The 17,340-nt window shown below is 44.3% G+C and overlaps 1 protein-coding gene across 1 annotated transcript in view; it reads left to right on the top strand.

The window, feature by feature from the left end:
• The first annotated feature begins 279 nt into the window (after nt 1–279).
• The window catches only part of DSCAM (DS cell adhesion molecule), a 632,639-nt gene continuing 615,578 nt past the window's right edge, over nt 280–17,340 (top strand). The window contains exons 1-2 of the mRNA XM_047874074.1: nt 280–337; nt 586–903. Of these exons, the coding sequence (XP_047730030.1) occupies nt 280–337; nt 586–903 (376 nt within the window). The remainder of the gene's footprint in view (nt 338–585; nt 904–17,340) is intronic.

Here is a 17,340-nt window from a genome sequence, read left to right as displayed (position 1 = left end):
TCAAAAAACGTTTTACATACCCACGTAGATTTTCACTGGGAAAAATTGTGACTGATTTCGTTCGAGAATATGTCCCCGTGTGCCTCCCACCCAGAGCAATTTAGTCCTAGCAGCTGGATCCAGTCCTTCATCCTTTTAGCTTGTGCTTATCGAGCGCCCGCTGGCTGCCAAGCTCTGCACTCTAGGTGACAGACAGTGTGAGCGAATCATGACACTTTCCTCAGGGGTCTTACGTTCTAGAGGGGGAGACAAACAATAGAGGAATACGAAACACAGAGCATGATTCCCAGTAGTGGTCACTCCTGTGGAGACAGAGCAGGGTGTGGGGAACGGGCTGGTAAGTAACCTGTCACAAGTTAAGGTCCAGGGTAACTTCGCAGTTTGTGTACAGAGTGTGTGAAATGATGTTGACGCCTTATTTGTTCGTACCGGCCTCTGTGTCCGTAAGTTGAGCAGTTTTGAATGGTTTCATTGTAGTCAAACCTGGCGATCATTTATCAGAACGACCTTCTGAGGCCAGGCTGATTGAAGGCCAAGTCCAGAGCGTGCACCTCCCTGACCGATTCTTGTGTTGTCTTCTTGTAGTTTTCAGTGAGGACCTTCACTCCAGCCTCTACTTTGTCAATGCATCTCTGCAAGAGGTAGTGTTTGCGAGCACCACGGGGACCCTGGTGCCCTGCCCCGCTGCAGGCATCCCTCCTGTGTCTCTCAGATGGTACCTAGCAACGGGCGAGGAGATCTACGATGTCCCCGGGATCCGCCACGTCCACCCCAACGGCACTCTCCAGATTTTCCCCTTCCCTCCTTCAAGCTTTAGTACCTTAATCCATGATAATACTTACTATTGCACAGCTGAAAATCCTTCAGGGAAAATTAGAAGTCAGGATGTCCACATCAAGGCTGGTGAGTACGTTTCCTCTGCTTTGTTCCTTCTGTGCCTGCTTTGGGGGGGGGCTGGGGGAGGTGGGTGTTGACAGACAGGAAACCATCCTCAGCTGAGGACCAATGAAAACCCTGTGGTCGGATCATTCCGGCACTCCTGACAGCTTCCTTGAGACGTCAGAGCATCCCTTGACGGGCTTTCAAAATGCCTTGTGTCGCTGGAGCTAAGACGTGGAATTAGCGATAGCAAGTGGGCGAAGTTCAAGCTGCAGACGTATTGTGTTTTGACTGATTGATACTCTGACTCGGACTTTCAGTGTCTCCAGTCCACTGTGTTTGCTTCCTGCCCTGTCTCTGCTCTTTCCTCCCCTAGAGGCAGGCAGTGTGGGGGCGGGGAGGAAAAGGGGAGAGAGGAGGGACACAGAGCTGAAGTGGAACGGCACTTTGGCCTCAAGGTGTGATGTAACGGGAAATGAAGCACACAGTAGGTCTAATATTCTTGTATTTGTGAAATTAAAAAAGGAGCATTTTAAACTTTTTTCGCTGTGTCACAGGTTGCTGGAATATTGTCAATGAATAAATCCTGAATTGGTTGTATTCTTTTTAATACCATACACACACACACACACACACACACACACACACACACATACACATATATACATATCAACGTTATTTTATTTTCAAGGGAGGGGAGGGGCAGAGAGAGGGAGAAGGGGACAGAGGATCCGAAGTGGTCTCCAGCAGAGAACCCGAGGTGGGGCCTGAACCCACTGAGCCGCCCAGATGCCCCAATTACATTTCTATAGGTCAGCCCAGGAATACAGTCTGAGATCCACAGACCATAAAAAAAGTTACACATACAGGACATATTGTGTCATTTTACAGATTGAACAAAGCCCCGAAAACTAACTCACAGCTAGAGTCTAGTTAGCAACCAGCATTTTAGGTTTTTTTTAAGCTTTACCCTACACATATACAGGAGACTGACACAATACAATGTCAGGGCAAAGAGAAGGTGGCTCTGGTTGTTATCTTAGGCCCCAGGTAGCTGGGGGAGCCTGGTTATAATTTCTGTGGCAAGTGAGGAGATGCTTCTTGAAGGCTTTGCAACATGAGCAAATTATGAGATGTTTCTGCATCCCTGCATATGATCTCTTTGATGTAAGCAATCAAACGTTAGACTACAGTTCATTCTGCTAGTGACTCATTTTCCCAACTCTGTTTTGATCTCTGTGACACGCTCACGAATCCCAGCACCTGAGCAAGAACGTACTCGAGAAAGGAAGAAAACGATGGGCTTTAATCAGCAGATATGAAAAGCTGATACCCCGAATAATTAAAATAAAGCGAACGCAATTTGTAGGGAGACCTCTAAACCTGACAGTCAGGAGGACGTAGGGAGTGCCTTTTACTTGACAGGCTGACAATGTTCATGATGTGTTACAGAAACATATTTAGAGCCTACAAAGCGCCACTTACAGACGAACCTGGGACTTCAAACAGCTATGCTTGTGTGTGTGTGTTAATCCGCTGTTTCTGCCTTGGGTTTCTTGTCAGATAAGGAATTAAGTGCTTACTCCTGTATAACTGCCATTTTTGAAATTCGTCATGGAATCGATTGCTTTTGCGTGCCACTGAATGTGTCAGGGGGGTGGAAATCGCATCGCCTTGTCTGGTGGCTGTTCCTTCCACTTCTGCAGAAGTGCGTTCTTGCTGTTCACGTGCGCGTATTCCCGACATCGAATCGTACTGAGTACACGTGCAGCAGACAGACGTGTGTTTGCTGCCTCAGTGTGGACTCACGAGATGGACAGGCACGCTGCCCAAATGCAGTTTATTTTCCCATTTGACGTTCCTTCTTGTTGTGAAGACATTATGACTGTAATGGTCTTTCAGCCTTTTTTATTGGATGCTTGAAAATCTGGTTTCCCCATTTTTATGTAGATGCTCGTGTAGAACCGGATGGCCGTTTGCAAGAGCAGGTGGTGGGTGACCGGTGACACTACCCAGTGACAGGTGTAGGGTAGAGTTGAGCAGAATGGGGGCTGGCCCCCCGGGTGGTGCCTCATCTCAGGTCTGCGTGCCTCAGTGTCCCTCTGGATTGGGGCTGGGATTTTCGTGGAGTAATCCTTTAGGTAAAATGGCCTCATAATCCCTCCTTTGGTGGTTCAGGGAATTCTCATTCTTCACACTTTTCAGTGACTTTGACTTAGGTGTTGGTGTCACCAAAGCGGGATGGTTCCTCTGTCATGTTGCAGGAGCTTTTACGTCAGTACCCAGGATTCACAGTCTCGCTGCTTAGAAGAATGAAGTGGACACAAAATGAGCTCCAGGCAGAAGTTTATTAGACTGTAAGATTAAAAAGTAAGGATAATAGGGAGGCTCTCTTTACAGAGAGGGGCCCTTTGAAAGTGAATGCCCCAGGACCACAGGCAAGGATCCTTGTCGTAGAAGGTTCCGGTCAGCCCTCCCCCCTCCCTTTCCCCTCGTCCCCTCTCAGGTCCCACCCTTATGGGCCTCATGGCTCTAGGTGCTGGGTGGTCCATTCCTGATTGGCTCATTTCCATTGTATGAGGGGTGGCCTGTAACCATAGTTAGGTCTCTTGTCACATTCCTGAGGGAAACCTGAGGGGGAGTAGGTGGGTCTGTTACATTCGTAAGAGGAACCTTACGCCTGGGTCGGGGAGGGGGGTTTCTGTGGTCAGATACTCCCAGCATTTTTCCAAAATAGGACTCCCCCCCCCCCCCCCCCCCCGCCCACCTCAGGTCCTAATCCTCCCCTCTGGGCCTGTTTTATCCTACCTTTTCCTATCATAATGTCACATGAATCTGCAAGGCTGGTCACCTTGCACATCAAAGACCTTCTTCCCCTTTCTGTTCCAAGGACGGGATGCAGAATGCAGCAGTACTTCCCCTGGCCCGCCCCTGGCCCCTAGCAAATAGGGGCCCATACTGCCCCTAGCAGTATGACCTTGGGCAAGTACAAAGAAATTCTAGTGGTTGTTTCCTCCTTCATTGACTGTGGCTGGGGCTCGAACCCAAAACTGTGAGATCATGACCTGAGCCGAAGTCGGAAGCCCAACCCACTGAGCCACCCAGGCGCCCCTCCCCCAGCCCAGTTTTAGTAAAACTCCTACTGTTCGGTCCTCCCCTCCCTTTGACATCTGGCCACTCGTAGTTCTGATCAAGTTCCTCACTCTTACTTTGATGTGTGAGTCTGTCCTACCTTTGGCCTTGATGTATCCCCTTGGTAAATCTTCCTCCTACTGAGACCCGCACTCTGCCCTTTGGCTAGAAAACCCCACTTCTCCTCGCTCTATTTGGAGTTGAGAAAAATTTCTCTCCGAGCCTGCTGGAATAGTCATGAGTCCTATTACAACAGTCTTGAATAAAGTCTTCCTTTACATTTTAACAAGCATCAGAATAATTGCAATTTTTTTCTTTAACAATAAACAAACTATGGTGAATCTATACCATGGAATACTATTAAGCAATGTAAAGAAACAAGCTACCAAGTTTTGAAAAGACAGGGAAGAACCTTAAATGCGTCTCACTGAGTGAAAGAAGCCAATCTGAAAAGGTTATAAACTGTGTGATTCCCACTCATACACATTCTGGAATGGGTGAAACTATAGAGACGATAAAAAGATCAGTGGCTTCCAGGGGCTCCAGGGGAGGAAAGGAGGGATGGATAAGTGGATAACAGGACGTTTTTAAGGCAGTGATGCCTCCATTCTGGATGATACCTTAATGGTGGGTACATGGCATTCTTTTTTTTTTTTTAAGTATTTGTGTATTTTGAGAGAGAGAAGAGAGAGTGTGCAAGTGTGAGTGGGGGAGGGGCAGAGAGAGAAAGGGAGAGAACATCCCAGGCAGGCTCCCTACTTTCAGCACAGAGCCCAATGTGGGGCTCGAACTCACGAGAGCCGTGAGGTCATGACCTGAGCCAAAATCAAGAGTCAGACATTTAACGGACTGAGCTACCTAAGCGCCCCTACATGACGTTCTTCATGGAACTGCACAGCATAGAAAGAACCTTCATGGAAACTATGAGCTTTAGTTAATAACAATGTATTAATACTACTCATGAATTGTAACAAACGTATAACACTGATGCACTAATGCAACTTGCTAACCATGAGAGAGACTGCAGGGGTGGGGTGAAGAAAGTGTATGGGAACACTCTGTACTTTCTGTGAAAGTTTTCTGTAAACCTACAAATGGCTCTAAAAAATAAAATCTATTCCAAAAGAAGTGAAAACCTTATTTCGGGTAGCTTGGTATACAAACAGAGTCCCCAAAGGAATGGATGGGAAAACAAACAGACAAAATAGATGAAGAGTGGAAATACTGGCTGAAATTTTTCAAATTTGATAAAAACCATAAACTTGAAGATCCAAGGAGCTCAACAAACCCCAAGCACAAGGTACACGAAGAAAATTCCACCGAGGCCCATCAGAATCCAATTTCTCAGGACCAGCCTAAAGACAAAATGTTAGAAATGGCCAGGAAAAAGACACGTTACACAGGGAAGAGTAAAAACGAGACCAGCAGCAGATTTCCCTTCAGAATCAATGTGAGAAGACAGAGAAGCAACACCTTTAAAATACTGAAAGGGAGTGTAATTTGTAAATCTAGAAATCTATGCCCAGTAGAAGTATTTTTCAAAAATAAAGGTGAAATAAAGGCTTTTTTTTTTTTTTTGGACACACGAAAGCTGAAAGAATTTATCAGCAGCTGACCTGCGCTTGTAGAAATCTTAAAGGAAGTTCTACAATCATAAGATAAATGGCTCCTGATGGGTTCTTGGATCTACTGGAAGGGAAGAAGAATGACAATGGTAGCTATATGGGTAAAGAAATTACGTTTTTCTAGAATTAAAGTATAACCGACATACAATATCCTATCAGTTTCAGATGTACATCATAGTGATTTGATATTTTTACACATTAAAAGATGATCTTCCTGGTAAGTCTAGTTACCACCCATCACCACAAAACGTTATTACAATATTATTGAGTCTGTTCCCTGTGCTTTACATGATATTCCTGTGACTTATTTATTTTATAACTGGAGGTTTGTACCTCCTAATCCCCTTCACCTAGTTCACCTCCCTGCTCTGGTAACCAGCAGTTTGTTTTCTGTGTCCATAAGTCTATTTCTGTTTTGTTTTGTTTGTTCATTTGTTCTATTTTTTTGTTTTTGTTTTTGTTTTGTTTTGTTTTAGATTCCACGTATAAGTAAACTGATGTGCTGTCTCTCTCTGACTTATTTCATTTAGCACAATACCCTCTAGCTCTGTCCATGTTGTCGCAAATGGCACGATTTCATTTTTCTTATGTCTGAGTAATATTCTGTTTCATACACACACAGTCACCCGCCTCCCCCTATATTCCCTATCTTCCTATCTGTGGACACTTAGGTTGCTTTCATATATTGGCTATTGTAAATAGCACTGCAGGGAACATAGGGGTGCATATATCTCTTTGAACTGGTGTTTTGTTTTTGTTTCGGAGAAACATCCAGAAGTAGAAGTGTTGGACTGTATGGTGGTTCTGCTTTAAACTCTTTGAGGAAACTTCGTACGGTTTTCCCTGGTGGCTGTGCCATGAGGGTCCCCTTTTCTCTATGTCCTCGCCAACACTTACTATTTCTTGTCTTTTTGATAATAGAAAATCTGAGCAGTGTGAGGTGATACCTCATTTCCTTGATGATTAATGATATTGAGGATCTTTTCATATGCCTGTTGGTCATCTCCATGTCTTTGAAATGCCTTCCCAATCTTTAATCAGATTGTTTTTTTGTGTTTGCTGTTGTTTGATACTAAGTGCTGTGAGTTCTTTATATATTTTGGGTATTAACCCTTGTCAGATGTTTGATTTGCAAATATCTTTTCCCATTCTGTGGGTTGCCTTTTCATTTTCGATATGGTTTCTTTCACTTTGCAGAAGCTTTTTAGTTCAATGTGGTCCCACTTGTTTATTTTAGCTTTACTTATCCTTGTATGAGGAGACCGGTCCAAAAAAATATTGCTAAGACAAATGTCAAAGAGCTTACTGCCTGTGTTTTTTTTCCCTTTTCTAGGAGTGTTGTCTATGTTTTCTTCTAGGAGTTTCTTCTAGGAGTTTCTAGGTCTTACATTCAAGTTTTTAATCCATTTTGAGTTGATTTTAGTGTGTTGATATGGTGCAAGAAAGTGGTCCAGTTTAATTATTTTGCATGTGGCTGTCCAGTTTTCCCAGCACCATTTATTAAAGAGATTGTCTTTCCCCCCTTGTATATTCTTGCCTCCTTTGTCATAGATTAGTTGACCACAAATGCATGCGTTTATTTCTGGGCTCTCTGTCCTATTCCATTGATCTATGTGTCTGTTTTTGTGTGAGTACTATACTTTCTGGATCACTATAGCATTGTAGTATAGTTTGAAATCAGGGAGCATGATACCTCTGGCTTTGTTCTTTCTCAAGATTGTTTTGGACATTCATGGGCTCTTATGGTTCATAAAAATTTTAGGATTCTGTGAAAAATGCCATTGGAAATCTGTAGATGGCTTTAAATCATAATTTTTTGGTATTTATAATAGATTATAAAAGATTTATAATCTTTTAAAAGACCATCTGACTATTTAAACAAAAATAATAATAATGACTTGTGGAGTTTGTAACATACGTCTAAATAAAATGGATGATAATTAATAGCATTAAGGCCTGGCATAGAAATGTGGCAGTATAATATTGTAAGGTTATTTTTTTATACGTGAAGTTGTATAATATCACCTGACTATAGATTGTGATAAGTTACAAATGTATAGTCTAAGATGTACAGCAACCGCTAAAATAGCAAAACAGAGAATTATGACTAATAAGCTAATCAAGGAGGAAAAAAATGGAATGACTCAAAAAAATTTCAGTGCTAAACATATAATTAAAAAATAGGAAAAAGGAAACAATAGATGGTGAAAATAGACATAAAATAACAAGATGATGAATTTAAACCTAACCATACCAATATTCACATTAAATATAAATGTTATAATTATCCGAATTAAAAGGCAGCAATTGCTAGATTAGATTCAAATACTGTTTAAAAGAAGTGTCCTTTATTTATTTATTTTTTTATTTAAAATTTTTTTTTTTTATTTTTTTTAACGCTTATTTATTTTTGGGACAGAGAGAGACAGAGCATGAATGGGGGAGGGGCAGAGAGAGAGGGAGACACAGAATCGGAAACAGGCTCCAGGCTCCGAGCCATCAGCCCAGAGCCCGACGCGGGGCTGGAACTCACGGACCGCGAGATCGTGACCTGGCTGAAGTCGGACGCCTAACCGACTGCGCCACCCAGGCGCCCCAAAGTGTCCTTTATTTTTTAAAAAATGTTTAAAATGTTTATTTACTTTGGTAGAGAGAAAGTGAAAGGGAGAGTGCATATGAGTGGGGAGGGGCAGAGAGCGAGGGAAAGAGAGAATCCCAAGCAGACTGTTAGCAGGGGATTCAATCCCATGAACTGTGAGATTATGACCTGCGCTGAAATCAACAGTCAGATGCCTAACTGAATGAGCCACCCAGACACCCTGAAATGTACTTTAAATATAAAGATGCAGATATGTTAAAGGTAACAGGATGGGAAAATATGTATTATGCTCATCAAGTCAAATACGTTTAATCAAAAATATCGGAAGAAATCTTATTAATATCTAATTATCTAATTATATAAATATATATAAATATCTAATTATCTAATAAATCTAATTAATATCAAAGTGTATTTCATAGCAAAGAATATTACCAGGGCTAAAGGTCATTTCCTAATATAAAAGAGTCATTTAATTCAGAAGGTATTGACCATTCTAAATGTTTATGCCCCTTATGTCAGCACTTCAAAATACATGAAGTAAAAACCGGTCATGGCCAAATTATGGAAAGAGCCCAAATGTCCATCAACTGATGAATGCATAAAGGAGATGTGGTGGTGTGTGTGTATATATATATATATATATACACACACACACACACAATGGAAAACTAATCAGCAATGAAAAAGAATGAAATCTTGCCATTTGAAACACTGTGGATGGAACTAGAGGGTAGTATGCTAAGTGAAATAAGTCAGAGAAAGAAAGATGCCATATAATTGCATTCATGTGGAATTTGAGAAACACAACAGATAACATTGGGGAAGGGAAGGAAAAATAAGATAAAAACAGAGAGGAAGGCAAATCATAAGAAACTCTTAAATACAGAGCACAAACAGGATTGCCGGAGGGGAGGTGGGTGAGGGGATGGGCTAAATGGCTGATCAGTATTGAGGAGGGCACTTGTTGAGATGAACACTGGATGGCCTATGTAAGAGATGAATCACTGGGTTCTCCCCCTGAAGCCAAGACTACGTCGTATGTTAACTAATTTGAATTTAAATAACAAAAAAACAAGAGTAAAATTTCTAGGAGAAACAGACAAGTCAAACTTTATCATTGGAGATTTCAATATCCCTTTTTTATTAAGGAGCAGTAGACAGAATCAGCAAGAATAGAGAATACTTGAAGGGCAGTGTTAGATATTCGACCACATTGGCGTTTAAATAGAGAACATTGAATCCAACAGTGGCACAATACATACACTTTTTAAGGTCACACGGAAATTTACCAAACCATATTATGGGAAATGAAGCAAGTCCGAGGTGGATTTTTTATTTTTTTTAACGTTTATTTATTTTTGAGAGACATACAGCACGTGCACGAGTGGGGGAGGGGCAGAGAACGAGGGGGACAGAGGATCCAAAGCGAGCTTTTACAGCAGACAGCTTGATGTGGAACCCATGAACCCGTGAACCACAGGATCACAACCGGAGCTGAAGTCGGACGCTTAACCCACTGAGCCACCCAGGCCCCCCTCAGATGAATTTTTTTAAAAATAAAATTATATGAAATATGTTCTGTGACTGCAGTGGAATTAAGTTAGCAGTCACTAACTCCAGGAAATCCCCAAATACTGGGATACTAAATAACACACTTCTAAATAGTCGGTGTAAAAGAAAAAGCAGAAGGAAAAGTAGAAGGTATTTTTATTTAAGTTTATTTTTGAGAGAGACAGAGACAGCATGAGTGGGGGAGCGGCAGAGAGACTCTTGAGAGAGAATCCCTAGATTCTTCCCTAGGTTCTTGAGAGAGAATCCCAAGCAAGCTCTGTGCCACAGAGTCTGATGAGGGGCTCGAACTCACGAAACCATGAGATCATGACCTGAGCTGAAACCAAGAATACCTAATGGACTGAGCCACCCAGGTGCCCCAGAAGGTATTTTGAATGGAGTGAAAATGGAAGCACAGTATCTAAGAAAGAATTTGGGGGACACCACTAAAACAGTGCCTGGGGGGGGGGGCATTTATTGTTTAAAAAACCCCAATTAGAAATTAAAGATTGTTTCAAATACTGATCTTGACTTCTATCCTAAAACAAGAAAACAAGAGCCAATTAAAACTAATATAAGCAGAAAGGAAATAATATAAGTCAGAGTCAAAAATCAATAAATTAAAACACATAGCAAATCCAGGAAGCCAAAACTTTTACACGGATATTCATAGCAGCTTTATTTTATTTATTTTTTATTTTTATTTATTTTATTTATTTTATTATTTTATTTTATTTTTATTTATTTTATTTTATTTATTTTATTTTATTTTTATTTATTTTATTAAATATTTTATTAATAATAAAAATAATAAAATAATCAAATAATATAATAATATATTAATATATAATATATTATATATTATATAATATATTATATAATATATAATATAATAATAAAATAAAATAATAAAAATAATAAAAACAATATTTTATTAAATATTATTAAATATTAAAAATAAATATTTTTATTTATTTTATTTTATTTATTTTATTTTATTTTTATTTATTTATTTTTGGGCTATTATTTGTAATAGCCCAAAATGGGTCAAAGCCCATCAACAGATGACTGAGTAAACAAATTGTGGTTCAGCTGTAAAATGGGGTGAAAAGGAATGTATTACAGAGCTCCCCCCACCTTATCTACGGGGGATGTGTTCCAAGATGCCCAGTGGATGCCTGAAACCACGGATAGTAACAAAGTCTACGTATACTGTGTGTTTTCCTATACGTACATTTCTGTGATAAAGTTTCATTTATAAATGATGCCCAGTCCGAGATGAACAACAAAAGTGATAAAACGGAATGATTAAAACAATGTGCCGTGATAAAAGCTATGTGAATATGGTCTCTCCCTCAGAATGTCTTATTATAGTGTCCTCCCCCTTCCTGTGACGTGAGATGATAAAGTGCCTCTGAGGTGATATGAGATGGGGTGAGTGAAGTACGCATCGTGATGTAGCCTTCGGCTTACCGTTGACCTTCTGATGATACGTCAGAAGGGGGATCATGTGCTTCCAGACCTTGGTTGACCGAAGGTAACTGAAGCCATGAAGAAAAGGAAAACCACAGATGAGGGGCGGAGTGCTGTGTTGGTAAACACAGCAACAGGGGAGGAATCTCAAAATATCTATACTGAGTGAAAGAAGCCAGATAAAAATGTATGCACTGTATGACTCCATTTATATAAAACTCTAAAATGTGTCACCTAGTCTGTAATTATGGAAAGCACACCAGTGGTAGCCTATAAGGGGGGTGGGGGTGGGGAGGGAGGGTTGGCAAAGAGAACAAGCAAACTTTTTGGGTGATGGGTCTGTTCCTTATCTTGGTTGTGACCTCATAGGTGTATACACACATCAAAACTTGTCAGTAAACATGCTCTTTTATCGTATCCCAATTTTATGTTGATCAGGTTGTTTTAAGACAAAGCAAGTACTAATATCTGGCTGATCTGTTCACCTGAGAGAGTTGCCTTGACGTTAATAGAATAACAGTAGCTGATAGGGACTGCACGTTCGGTGGGCACCTCCGTGCTTCTCTGCCCAGCCCACAGGAAGCCTCTTAAGTATGTCTTGGCATCCACGTCACTCGAAAAAGTCTTGAGCCTCTGGTGACAGGTGATTGTCCTGAGGGGGATCAGCCAACCAGTCTGGTTCATTGGTTTCCCTGCTTTCTGATTTTGAAATTGAAGTCCTGAGAGAGTGTCCATCTATCCTCAGGACGCTTGGGGACCTTCAGGTGGGTGGGGCACCTTCCATCCTCCATGGGAACCAGAAAGCCAGAGGAAGCGTGTCTGTGGAAGAGGAGAAGGGTGAAGCCAGAATCAAAGAGGAAGAGGTTGAGGTGCCCTTCCCAGAGCCCACTTGCAGGTTCCAAAGCAGTCATGTCTTCAAAGGTGTCTTGTCTTTGAGCCTAAGGTAGTTCAGATCAGCTCCCCTTGCCAGCGATCAGAGAGATCAGTGAATAAAACGGTTGTGTGCTAGACATTGTGCCAAGCGCTTGAAGACATTCTCTCTTTCATTTTGTTTTTGAATTTTAAAAAAATGTTTTATTTATTTTTGAGAGAGAGAGCACGAGCAGGAGCAGGGGAGGGACAGAGAGGAGGGGGGACAGAAGATCGAAAGCAGGCTCTGCACTGACCGCAGCAAGCCCAGGGAGGGGCTCAAACTCACAAACTATGAGATCGTGACCTGAGCCAATGCTGGACGCTTCACCGACTGAGCCACCCATGTGCCCGGCCATTCTCTATTTTAATCTGCACGACCAGGCAAGGTAGATAGTATTTCCATTTTCAGGTGAAGGGAAGGAGGTCTCTGTGGGCTTGTTGTTGGTTGTTCATAGGAATTGCGGTTGGGAAGTCAGTTTGGCTAAGAGGTATGGGGCCAGTCCTCACAGTTTCTGGAATGTTCCCTGCTCATATCACCTTCACTCCTCTCTCTTTCCTCTCCACCTCTGCATCTTCCTGTCCTTCGGGGCCAGCTCAAGTGCCTCCTTCCCCACCAGCTACTCACAGGCTCCATGGTTCCGTCCTTCCCTAGATTGTTATTACCTGTTGTGACTCTCACCTGTGCCCTCGTCTCTGTTTTCTTCTAGTTCTGCCGCCTGAACTTGCCTCCTTCAGCTAATTGTTCCATAGATGTTAGGATCTCCGTAGTCCCTGAGACCGTGCTTGACATGAGGGTGTGTTCAAGATGTAATTGTTTGAGGCTGGTTATTAAGTAACCAGCTACAAAATACAATAGAACAAAAAACCAATTTCTATACAACTAGTGTGGCTTGAGGTCATGTTGTGCCTCAGATTACCATTTCCCAAACAGGAAAGACGGACATCAACCCTCCTCCTGGCCCTAAGTCTTCTGGTGTTCCGGAGAAACCCACATGGGCATTTGATAGTGGTTTATCACTTTGGACAGAGAAATCAAAGGGGTAGAAACAGTCTGAATCCAACCCATCAGGGGAGGAAGGCCACCCAGACCTACCTTCCCCCCCGCAGTGCCCACTTCTTCACTTTCCCCTCACTCACCTCCACCCCATCGTCCCCCATTGTAGGTGGGTCCTACAAATGCATGCCATCGCCCCATTGCTCCATGGATGGAGTCTGGATCAGGACCAACCTCATGGGATGGGAGCAGTTCAGTCACATAGGGCCCAGTGCTGAGAAGGTCCCAGAGCTTAGGGTTAAACTTCTCCCATTGCCATCTTGAAACATTTAATGCTTTTATCTTTCTGTGTTTAGTAAGTGAAGTGTGATAGGGCACTGGAATGTGCTCTGGGAGCTTGGGGCCTCGGCTCTTACACGGTCCTGCCTCATGTCGCCTCCCCCAGAAGGGGTCTCAACAGTCCACTTCCCAGTTTCTGGGTTCCCAGACCCCCCACTTAGCCTCCATCTCCCTAACCCCACTGTGTCCACTGCTGCCCCTCTGATCTCTGGTGCCCTGGCCCTGCCTGGCCTCTGCTCCCTGTCCCTGTCCAGCAGCCACTGCCCCCTTCCCCCCTGGCCGGGGCCCGGGTGGGGTGTGGGTAGGAGTGGGTGCAGACACTCCCAAGTGGGGTATGGCAGAAGCCACCCTTCCCCCAGCCAGCATGGAGGCTGCAATCTCTTAGAGGTCGCCTGATCGCTGCGGGTTGAGGCAATGGAGACGGGAGATTGTCTTTCCCGTCCCCGGCTGGGGCTTCGCACTTCTGCCCAGACGCTGGCAGAAGGGAGCCCTGCAGCTGGTGGGCTGTGTGTGCCCGGTGAAGTGTGGCCCAGATCACCCGTGGAGGCCTGCACCTGCTCAGTGCCTCAGTGGTTGCTCTGTGCCCCAGGCCGTGCGTCATCGAGCAGCGAATGAAAAACACCGTGGCAGGGTGAGAGAAAGACCACAGGAAAAAAGAGCAAGTTTTCTAGTTTTAGGACCCTTATGGCACTTTTCCCCTCCTTGGTAAATAAGAGGTCCTGGATATTCAGTTTGCCCTGGGCCCCACAAATTAGGTGCTTGGCCTGACTTGCTTAAATTTAGTTTCATGGTAGACTGTGAAAAGAGACTGTTCCTTGTTTACTAACACTTAGGTTTGAAAGGGTCTTTCCATTTGGAAGGATGACGTCTAACAGGGAGGGGCGGGCCCTACAAAGGCACACCAGCTGTGTGATCTCTGCTCACTGTATGCGCTTGATTTTCCCCCCAAGCCACGTCACTGCAGATTGTCTCTTCTGACCCCTTTTCCCGCGTTAGATTTCAATGGCAAGCTTTCAGAGCTGGTAGGTTTGACCAAGGCGGACTCCCGTCGGTAGCCCTGGAGTCAGATCCCCTGGCTCTGCGTGCTGGTTGCTGAGAACCCACACAGACAGGCTTCAGAAGACTGTTCGTGCCCCGGACCCGCTTCACACACGCACAGAGTGGGAAGTGCCTGGGAATGCCTTGCCCTGGGACCGGTCCCAAGCCAGGGACAGACTGCTCGAAGGATGAAGTCCCAGCTCCTGGCACGGGATGATGGAGCTCTGAGGCGGGACTCACGTTCACAGCTCCTCTGGGATCAGGTGGAGGCTGGGACCGCCCTGAAGTCACACTCTGGCTTAGCTGCCCGCCCTGCCCTGCACTCCTTCCCCAGCCTCTCCCTGGTTCTCCGGGGATCCTGTCCACAATCAGCCGCTTTCACCCCGCTCCTGTCTGCTCTGGGGAGAGCCCAGCTTAGGACCCAGGGGGCGAGACCTAGGTCACACTATTTTGTGATGCAAATGTCAGTCGTGTTTCAAATAACACTTAGTGTTTGCCTGGATCATACTCTTGCAGCCTGGTCTCTGTTCCCATAATTAGTTGTAGTGAGGCCTAGATTTACCCAAGTATCCTGGGAGGCTCGCTGTGACCTTGGGAGGCTTGTATTGTAATATGAGACGTATATCCTGATCGATAGTAGTGTTGGCCTCTTAAGCTGTGGGGGCCTCAGGAGTAAACATTTTTACTCACGAGGGGGAGATCTATCGTGAAAACCCGGGTCGCTTTTTAAAAATAATAGGTAATGACTACAGAATCAAATGTAGAATATGTGTATATTCTAACAATAGGGTTAGAAGTGTGGCTGGTGGGCATTGAGGAGGGCACTTGTGGGGATGAGCACTGGGTGTTGTATGGAAGCGATGAACCACAAGAATCTACCCCTCAAAACCAAGAGCGCACCACTGTGCACACTATATGTTAGCCAATTGGACCATAATTTATATTAAAAAAGAAAGAAAGAAATTACATCATTAAAAAAAGAAGTACATGTAAAAGGGAAGCCCTGTTACGTCTATGTATTCATTCTCCAAGCATTTATTGAGTACCGACTGTATGCCAAACATTGTTAAAAGTTCTACAGTAATTTTTTGAAAGGCCCCATGCGTGGTCTGTCTTTCCAGAAGGAAGAATCTAGTGAGGGAATGGAGCGTTTCCTTTGACGTCTGTTCTCTCTGAGCTGGGTGGGGTGCGGTGCACCCAGTTTGTAGCCCTGATTCAAGGAGATCTGGGCTCTTTGGGGCTGGCTTGGGGGATGGAAGGAACAAAAGTCCCAGACATTTGACCCTGGCTCACGGGAGGCCAGCGGGAAGCTGTGTGTGAGGCCCGGACTGAGGGGTTCCGAGGCTGCAGGACTTTGGGTACAAACAGGGCAAGTCGCTAGTTGGTCACTGTATGTTTGTGGCTCCGGTGACCAGGCCTAGTGCATGGCCGCAGGCCTTTTAGGAAGGCACTTCTTCTGTCTCCCTATGGGCACCTTCCCTTGTCCCTGCTCTTCCTGGCTGGGACAGAGAGAGAGGCGCCCTGTTTTTGATTTGCGTTACAAATTCCTCCACCTGAGCCATTTATGTGCGTGAAGTGGGGTTCACAGGAAGTATGGGGAGCCGAAGTGATTTTATGGCTTGTAGCAAACATCCTACAAACACACAGACTTACATTGGACTCCTACACTTCGCTCAGGTGGCCTTGTCCCTGTGCCGAGGGACTCTGCGGCTCTTGGCCATGTTGTCTGGTCCCTCCCTCTTCTCTTGTCAACCCCTTTCTCTCTTCTGTCTTCTTCTCTCCACCACTCCCAAATTCTCGTTCATTGATGACTTTGGTTACTTTGCCTCTTCGTCACCTCTTTCCGTCCTATGACTGCAGACCTCCACTCTCCCCAGAGTTTCATTTATCGAGGTATTTTCCGGTACAAAGTGAGCTCCTGCCCCTGTGTGTGATGATGATGTTTCTGAGGCCAGGCCTGGTCACCCTGAGCTGGTGCCCAGTGGACGTTTTTGCAAGAGGTGTCGAATTGCCCCCTGGCACATCGCACGGGACCGCGATGGAGTGCAGGGATGGGGGTCTCAGAAAAGTCCCAAACCTCTGAAAATCTCTCTGGTTTGAGACAGGAATGAACAAATTCTCCAGGTCGGGAAAATAATAAATACTGATATTACCAGTGGGGTTTGGGGAGCAATACTCTGAGTAGTGGCATACTCTAATACTAAAATGCATATCACAGAACCAGTGCCAGTCTTAAAGATCATTCTCCTTGAGCATTCACCTATGCCTATTAAGAGATTCCCCTTTAGGAACTCATTCCTATTTTTGTCGGTATGCCAATTTCTTTAAAAGTTAATTTCATGGCTGGTTTTCTTGGCACACATTTGGCCAGTAGACGACTAAAAACATCAGGAGAGCCGGTTAGATGATGAGATAGTAAGCTGTCTCTGGGGCTGTTGGAGAAAACCGGAGACTTCTGAAATTCAGACTTTGAGAATCTTCCTGTCCCAACCCCCTCATTTTAAGTCGGAGGAAAATAAAGGTCTGCAGAAGTGAGGCTTGCTTCCGTATTTATCAAGCTGGGGTGAGGCACAGCTGGGATTAGAGCACTGATTTCTCCTTATCCGGGAGGCAGAGGCCTCCCCCCACATCAGGCGATGGCGTGACTCCAGTTCTGGCTGTTGGTCCACGTAGCCTCACCCAACCTGCTCGTGGCAGGTGCCGTTCTGAGTGCGGTATCCATATTAACGGACTGAGTCATTATGCTTGCCCTCGTGGTAGATGTCTGTCATCAAAACCCCCATTATGTGGATGGT

Source organism: Prionailurus viverrinus, chromosome C2 (genome assembly GCF_022837055.1).
Source record: "Prionailurus viverrinus isolate Anna chromosome C2, UM_Priviv_1.0, whole genome shotgun sequence".
Taxonomy (NCBI): Eukaryota; Metazoa; Chordata; class Mammalia; order Carnivora; family Felidae; genus Prionailurus; species Prionailurus viverrinus.
The sequence above is the reverse complement of the archived record's forward strand: the minus strand, read 5'-3'. Positions and strand labels throughout refer to the sequence as shown.